At 42.3% G+C, this 7,964-nt stretch overlaps 1 protein-coding gene across 1 annotated transcript; it reads right to left on the bottom strand.

The window, feature by feature from the left end:
* Positions 1-1,440: 1,440 nt before the first annotated feature.
* LOC134358099 (eukaryotic translation initiation factor 1b) lies at positions 1,441-5,900 on the bottom strand. The gene is made up of 4 exons (XM_063070071.1): positions 5,714-5,900; positions 4,588-4,751; positions 2,414-2,515; positions 1,441-1,876 (listed from the first exon to the last, which is right to left on the bottom strand). Exons 1-4 carry the CDS (start codon positions 5,742-5,744, stop codon positions 1,832-1,834), a joined length of 342 nt encoding a protein of 113 aa, XP_062926141.1. The 5' UTR covers positions 5,745-5,900; the 3' UTR covers positions 1,441-1,831.
* Positions 5,901-7,964: the final 2,064 nt, after the last annotated feature.

The following is a 7,964-nucleotide window of genomic DNA, read 5'->3' as shown; positions in this document are numbered from 1 at the left end:
CGGGTTACAATATGAACGCTCCTAACTCGACCCTTGTTTTATTTACGAGGCCAAGTGGCAAGCTTGACGCTGAACCAGGCACGGATGAAAAGCGTGCTTGGGGGTTTGGGGTGGCCCAACTTGGATTCAAACTCAGGAGCCTTCACTCCGAAGGCTGGCGCTGATGCCACTGCGCCATCAGCCGGTCAGGTTGAGGCAGGTACAATAGATAATTTAAGCACATGGATGGATACATAGTTCATCAGTTCAGTATCAGCAAACAAGAAAATCCATCTGAAATAGGAAAATCTCAAAACCCACACAGCCCTGGGTATTGTTCTGGCAAAGTCTTTCAATATCCAAACTATATTTAGACAACATGGAGTTTAGAAAAACAGAGGGCTATGGGTAAGCCTAGATAGTTCTAAGGACAGGACATGTTCAGCACAGCTTTGTGGGTCGAGGGGCCTTTATTGTGCTGTAGGTTTTCTGTTTCTACAACATATCAGAATATTAAATCAAATTTGACCAAATCTGCATGAACTAATTATAAAAGTAACTCCTAACAATTCAATTGGTTCAAAATACAGGTCAACAGATGAGATATGTAAGAAAATTTCATTTGAAAGCAGAGAAACAGTTCCAATCAGTTGTAGTGAGCCACTGGGAAGCATATACAGATCCGATCTTCTTTACAGTTTTGTGTTGCAGTGAAAGCTCAACCGGTTAAATCTGGTGGTTTCTCCTTCGAGGGAATAGAGCTGTCCTTAACTTTAGAATAAGTGATTTCATTGAAACATGCAAAGTGCTTAACGTACTTGAGGAAAGGAGTTACTATCTCCCAATGCCAGTCTGGAAACACTGAAACCATCCAGGACAGGAATAAAAATTCTAAATGAACACACCTTTAAGAATTATGATTAGTAATTATTAACCTGTACTGACAGAACATGCCAGCATAACATGCACTATTCAGCAGTCTACCAGAAACTCAAAAGCAAGCAAATTAAATTTGAAAATGTTACCATTCCAGCTACTATTTACATTCATTAGGCCACTACATAACAAACCAAATCAAAATGTCACCTGACTTCACCCATTTTCCTGCCCCGTCAACTTATTGTTTTCTCTACATTACAGGATATGACCAACAAAAAGGGTTCAACTTTAAGCACTTGTCCCAATTAACCCCCAAACACATTTTCATCAAATTCTTTATGATGTGTTTAATATGGCTGTGTTTAGATATTGTAATGGAATCAACTTCATTCAGGTCAAAAAGACGACAATTCCACAGGCCAAACTGCATGTGTTGAAAAGGGATAGTTTATGAACTGGTTACTACAATGCATATCATGTTTAGTAAATCCCCATGGCCAACAGTAAACAATAATGCTAAAATAAATAATCAGAACACACTAGTCAGTGTTAGAAACTCTACACTCACTTCACATTAACAAATTACATGTCAGAATACATAGCTGGTTTATTGTTAATTGCCTTATACAACATACATGGTTTTAATACAACAAAAACTCAATCAGGAAAGTTTAAGTAGAACAATTAGCACTAAACATTTCCATTGGAAATGTGCTAAATATACATGTCTGGCATTTTAGTTACCATCTTATAGTGGTTTTCTTATGAGTTACCAGCCTAAATAGCATACTTTCTCTGTCATCATGCATATCAGAGTTAAATTCTGAAGTTCCAATCACATGGGAAGTCCACTTACTGCAGTAATTCATTTCTGCATAGTATACGTACATGTGTGTGTGCATCTATATATAATTAGCTAACAAATATAAAGAGAACCAGCCATACAAGAAACCTCAGCTGATAAACACATCCTTTAGAAGCCGTGGACTTTCAACTGCTCCTCCTTCACAATGCCAACCTGTAGGCAAAATACGAAAGAAACCCATTAGAATGCTGCAGGCGACGTAATATAGCCACACAGCTCTAACAGCGCTATTTTCTAACCTACAGAATGCCTTCCTTGCTCACTGGGCATGAAGCAATTTCAGCAATCTTGCCAGTAAATAAAGGAAAAGACTATGGAGAACAATCTAGACAATGGGTCTAATTATTTCTTCTTACGTGCCATAAAAATATGCAGTTTCAATTTGTTTTAAATCAATGATGCACACTTAAAATCATGGGCTCAGTCATTACAAGAAATATAGATCCACTGCATACAAACTACAATGGAACCAATGGCCACTGAAAACAAAAACTGCGGAGCTTTAAAACGGATTTGCTGATTTCAGTTGATGAAACACGTGAACACCACATACCTGGACATTTCAAGCAACATCCACACCCTATGCTTTCACAATTAACTATAACAAAATGTACTAGAAGTACAGCAAACTGAAGCTGATGAAATGCCAAACCTGACTTCAGACATTTCTTTTACAGTACAGTTTCTCACCTCCAGTAGAAATTGGCAGATATTCTTCCGCTGATCACCCTGAAGCTGGATTACCTCACCGTATTCAGGGTGCTCTATCACAGTACCATTGCAAGCAAATTTCTGCAAAGAAAAAAGTTGAATCATTAATTCCTGCAAATACTTCGAGACTATTTAAATACATGTAGTTTCTGAAATAAAACCACGATATTTTCTCCTCCACTGACAAGAACAGCAATAATTATGCATTAAATGATCACTTTAAAATATTCTTCGTACTAAAACTAGGTGCTCCCAGTTAAGTTTCCAAGAGATAACTAACACAAAATGCCTAATTTAGCTTGAATACTTTGATAAGAAACTCAACGGTACCACATTAAAATACTCCAAGTTTCCTGGCATTGGAACACATTCAAGTCACCTAGCAGATTTCATTTGGAAAGGCAAATGTCACAGAAATTCACACCTAAACTACACACACAAGAATACAAGATGAACTTGAACCATAATCACAAATATATCTTATCTTGCTACCACAATCGTAGCCCTAAAATGCTTCACTCAGTACAGAAGCCATCAATATAGTGCAGCCACCAAACACTCAACTGTACCGACCTTCATTTATCTCCACATTGACATCAACTCCTCACCCCCCCCCCCAATTCCACAACTCACCTACACTTGAGGAAATATACAGCATCAATCAAGCTGCCAACCCACAAGGCTTTGGGACACAAAAAGAAACTAGAGTCACGCAGAATATGCAAACTCTAAGATCTAGAATTGAACCTATTTGCTGGAGCTGAGACAGGAGCTCTACTAGCTAGCCAAGGTGTGTATATCTCACAATTATTTCCAATTTCTGTTGAAGTTGCACCCTCTCTAACATGCAAGTGGAGAGTTTTATTTGGGCTTTTAGCACTGGAAATAGTTACATTTGGACACGTCTCATTAGCGGGGCAGCAGTATTGTCGCACTGTTTATTCCAGGGACCAGCTGATTGTGCTTATGCCGACCAGTTTAGTGAACAGAGCAGCAGACACCCCAGCTGAAATCTGGGAGGGAAACACACAGAGGATGCAGAGGGGGATCACAATGGCAAGGAAAGAGGACTGGGTCGAGACAACAGAGACTTATGGAGAATTGGAGTTCAGTGGATAATAAAATAGACAAGATGACAGCGCTAGCCAGGAGTCAGAGAACATTTCAGGAGTGCAGTGTTATGTGTTTTACTGAAATGGGGCTGCACGAGGACATACCCAATCAAAACTTTTCCATGGTGGGCTTCCAGACCGTTCGGGCTGACCGGAAGTGCACTGAGAGCGGTAAGCGTAAAGGAGTTGGGGGCTTGCTGTTCTGGTTAACAGGAGATGGTGCAATCCTGGTCATATTACGATCGAGGAACGTGTTTGTAGACTGGATATTGAACTTTTTGCTGTTGGACTCCAGCCATATTCCACCGAGATACAACACCGGGCATCATGGGAGGTTGTTCCTGCCTGTGGCCATCGAACTTTGCAGCTCCTCCTATGGAGGGTCAGACACCAATAGGCTGGGCCAAGACTTATTTCCATCTGGTATAGTTTGCATATTGTTGTTTGGTTGTCTGTGGTTTTAGTATTGCTATATTTATGGTCTATTCTTGGTTGGTGCAGCTGTAACGAAACCCAATTTCCCTCAGGATCAATAAAGTATATCTATCACAAGACATTCAGAAAGTCCACATTTATCAAAATTACAAAAAATCCTCACTTGCCAGCTCCATATCCAATCTGACATCCCCCAGAGTTTGAAGTCTTTCTTCAAAAAGAAGCAAAACCACTTTCTACAATAAAGCAAACCAATCCTTGCAAAAAGACTTGTGGATCAAACAGTTTACATCAAACCAAAGCCAAGATAATTAGAATGAAACAAATAGACTTCTAAATTAATAATTTACAGAATCTGAATTTGAGTGTGGGTGCCATAAAAATCATCATAAATTACTGGAGATGGTTTTGAACTGGCATAATACTCCACAGCATTCTTTCTAAAAGAATTCCCAAAAGTTGGTTAAGAATCAAGGATCCTGAACTACCATTTTATCAAGTTCATTATGGTGAAGATCTGCAGTCTTGCTGCCCTTGTCCATTTCTTAAAATAAAGCCAACAATTATAATATTTCAAGTATAACTGCAACAATGTAGAAATGATACCTTTTTAAAGGCTTTCACAAGCTTCTTCTTGTCATAATCATCAGCAATGCCTTGGACTGTGGTCAGTGTTTTCCTGCCGTTACGTTGCTGAATTCTTATATGGATGTACTCTTCAGTCCCTGCCGGGAGGCGGTCGTCACCCTTAGTTGCATCAGCAAAGGGGTCTGCAACATGGTAAGGGCCACAAAAGAAAACCACATGTCACAGGGCACAAGACAGGAAATAAACTTCAAAATAGTAAAACTACTGCAAATTACAAGCAAATAACTATTTTATCAGGCAACAAGTTTCATGAATCATGAACTTCCAAACTGGGGAACGAACACTAACGTTTCCAGTATTTTTGAACATGAGGACAAACACTCCTCAGCCCACGCACCCGCCCGCCAACTGCCTAGTCAAGCTATGCTACCCGCATTCCTCTTCCTCCTACCCCAACTAACCACCCCTGCTCCTGCCTTTCCCACCCCAAATATATCCCCCAACCCCAACTGTGCCCGGGCGCGCAAAAGCCACCTCCCTACCCTTCCTCCCACCCCGCTTCCAGCCCCGACGACCGGGCGCGCTCACGCCGCTTCCCTACCCTCCCCCACCCGCCCGGTCGTCGGCCAGGCGCGCTCACGCTGCTTCCCTCCCCTCCCCCACCCGACCCGTCGACGGCCAGGAGCGCTCACGCAGCCTCCCTACCCCACCCCCCCAACGTCGTCGGCCAGGGGCGCTCACGCCGCCTCCCTACCCCGCCACCCCCCACCCCCGGTCGTCGGCCCAGGCGCGCTAACGCTTTCTTTTCCCCCACCCCGATTCGCTCTTTCTTCCATCCACCCCCCCGTCTTACTATGGCTCGGGTGCACTCTCCATCCTCCAACCCGGCTCCTTCTCCGGTCACCCGATCCGTTCCCCACCCTTCCCTCCAATCTCCCCCCTGTAGCGCGGACGCGCTCGTCCACCCCGTCCAGACGCCGCCATTTTACGCAGCTCTGTGAACAAAGGCCGGCTTGGGCCGGCGCCGCTCTCCTGTCGCCCTGTCCCCGGGCGAGACCACCGATCCCTCCCCCGTAGCCCTCAGTCAGTTAACCAGCCACCCGCCGGCGCGCAGGAAAGCGAACCGAGCGAACGGTCAACTCACCAAAAGATTGGAGGTTCTGAATAGTGGACATGCGATATTAGTAGAAAGACGTTTGGGGAACGAAAAGCTGTTGGCGCTGCCGCTGCTAACCGATGAACAGTATGTCCGAGAGCGGGAGGGAGATTGAGAGCGACTGAACACGGAGCGACCGCGCAATACCACAAAATGGCCGCTGCCCGCCTGCCCCTCCCTGTGCAATGTACGCCGGGACCTTTAGGCCGATTTATGGGAAATGTAGTTCATTTAGACGCATGGTACCGATGAATCATGGGAAGTATACTGACCCGAATTGCAGTTGTGCAGCGTGGGTAGGGATCCGCAGTGCAGAGTCATAGCGCGAAGAAAGTTCTCTCACCCCTATTTCTTCAAGTGCTCCTGCAGATACTTTCTAAACATTGTCATCGTTTCAGTCTCCACCACTTTCTCATTTTGCAGCATTCAAATTCAAAATCACTCTACGGGTGAAAATAAATTCTTCCTTTTACAGCATCCCAACTCTCCCGGAAGTTCCGGGAATCTCCCCCCCCCCCCCGCATATTGATAGCGGCTCTCTGACGCCCGCAAATTTTATATATATATATATATATATATATATATATATATATACACACACACACACACACACACATATATACATTTATATATATATATATGTATATGCCATGGCGCTGCAGGACACTAAACTGAACTAACTGATGTACAATGAAAGCGAGAGGTCGACTGTAAAGCCCACCCACAGAGAAAACTAATAGGTCTACTTAGCACAAAGAGACCTATCAGGATTCATTCATTCATTCTCATTCATTCATATTCATTCTCTCTCTCTCTCTCTCTCACACACACACACACACACACACACATATATATATATAAATGTATATATGTGTGTGTGTGTGTGTGTGAGAGAGAGAGAGAGAATGAATATGAATGAATGAGAATGAATGAATGAATCCTGATAGGTCTCTTTGTGCTAAGTAGACCTATTAGTTTTCTCTGTGGGTGGGCTTTACAGTCGACCTCTCGCTTTCATTGTACATCAGTTAGTTCAGTTTAGTGTCCTGCAGCGCCATGGCAGAGTATTCAAAAAAAAAGAAAGAAAATATAAAACGTACGTCACCCCAGACTAAAGTGTACCCCTGCCTCATAGGGGTCAAAAATAATGACAGAGATGCTCGCTGCATTGTTTGCAACAGTGACTTTTCTATTGCCCATGGTGGGTTAAATGACTGTTAAAGACATGTTGAGGTGAGTTTAACAGGTGTCATTCATTCATTAGCATAGCTAACTTTATTTAAACTAGCTGGCTAGCTGTGAAGGAGCTACTCTATTGATCTCTTATGTGATGAGGCCAATCTCCCTGTAAGCTTGCTTAAAGTTGTAATAGAATAAAGAAATGACTCCATGATAACATAATTTAATATAATTATGATTCTTGTAAATCTGATGTCTTGCAAAATTAGCAAATTCATTGACACAGACTGCTATGAGGTTGAGACTACCGGCAAAATGCTGAAATCTGCCAAGCAAGTCACATAACAGTACAAGGAGAGTTTGCAAAAGGAATAGAAAAGCTATTTGCATTAGCATTTAGCTATTAGCATTGAGACTTCCAACAAAATAATCATAAAATACATATATATATGTATGTATACATGTAAATACAGTGGCATGCAAAAGTTTGGGCACCCTTGGTCAAGATTTCTGTTACCGTGAATAGCTAAGCAAGAAAAAGATGAACTGATTTCCAAAAGGCATAAAGTTAAATATGACACATTTCTTTAATATTTTAAGCAAGAAAACTTTAGTATTTCCATCTTTTATAGTTTTGAAATAACAAAAAAGGAAAAGGGCCCGAAGCAAAAGTTTGGGCACCCAACATGGCAGTACTTAGTAACACCCCCTTTGGCAAGTATCACAGCTTGTAAATGCTTTTTGTAGCCAGCTGGTCTTTCAATTCTTGTTTGGGGGTATTTTCACCCATTCTTCCTTGCAAAAGGCTTCTAGTTCTGTGAGATTCTTGGACCATCTTGCATGCACTGCCCTTTTGAGGTCTATCCACAGATTTTCAATGATATTTAGCTCACGGGACTGTGAGGGCCCCTTCAGCTTGTGCCTCTTGAGGTAGTCTATTGTGGATTTTGAGGTGTGTTTAGGTTCATAATCCTGTTGTAGAAGCCATCCTCTTTTCATCTTCGGCTTTTTTTTAACAGACGATGTGATGTTTGCTTCCAGAATTTGCTGGTATTTAATT

Source organism: Mobula hypostoma, chromosome 17 (genome assembly GCF_963921235.1).
Source record: "Mobula hypostoma chromosome 17, sMobHyp1.1, whole genome shotgun sequence".
Taxonomy (NCBI): Eukaryota; Metazoa; Chordata; class Chondrichthyes; order Myliobatiformes; family Myliobatidae; genus Mobula; species Mobula hypostoma.
Note: the sequence above shows the minus strand (reverse complement) of the source record. Positions and strands in the feature narration are given on the sequence as shown.

Bases quoted from the DNA above. Each gene is read 5' to 3' on its own strand.
- LOC134358099 (XM_063070071.1), bottom strand. From the start codon at position 5,744: ATGTCCACTATTCAGAACCTCCAATCTTTTG. The intron at 4,752-5,713 runs GTGAGTTGACCG...ACCATGTTGCAG, and splicing joins TCAGAACCTCCAATCTTTTG to ACCCCTTTGCTGATGCAACT. The intron at 2,516-4,587 runs GTATCATTTCTA...TTTTCTTTGCAG, and splicing joins TTGTGAAAGCCTTTAAAAAG to AAATTTGCTTGCAATGGTAC.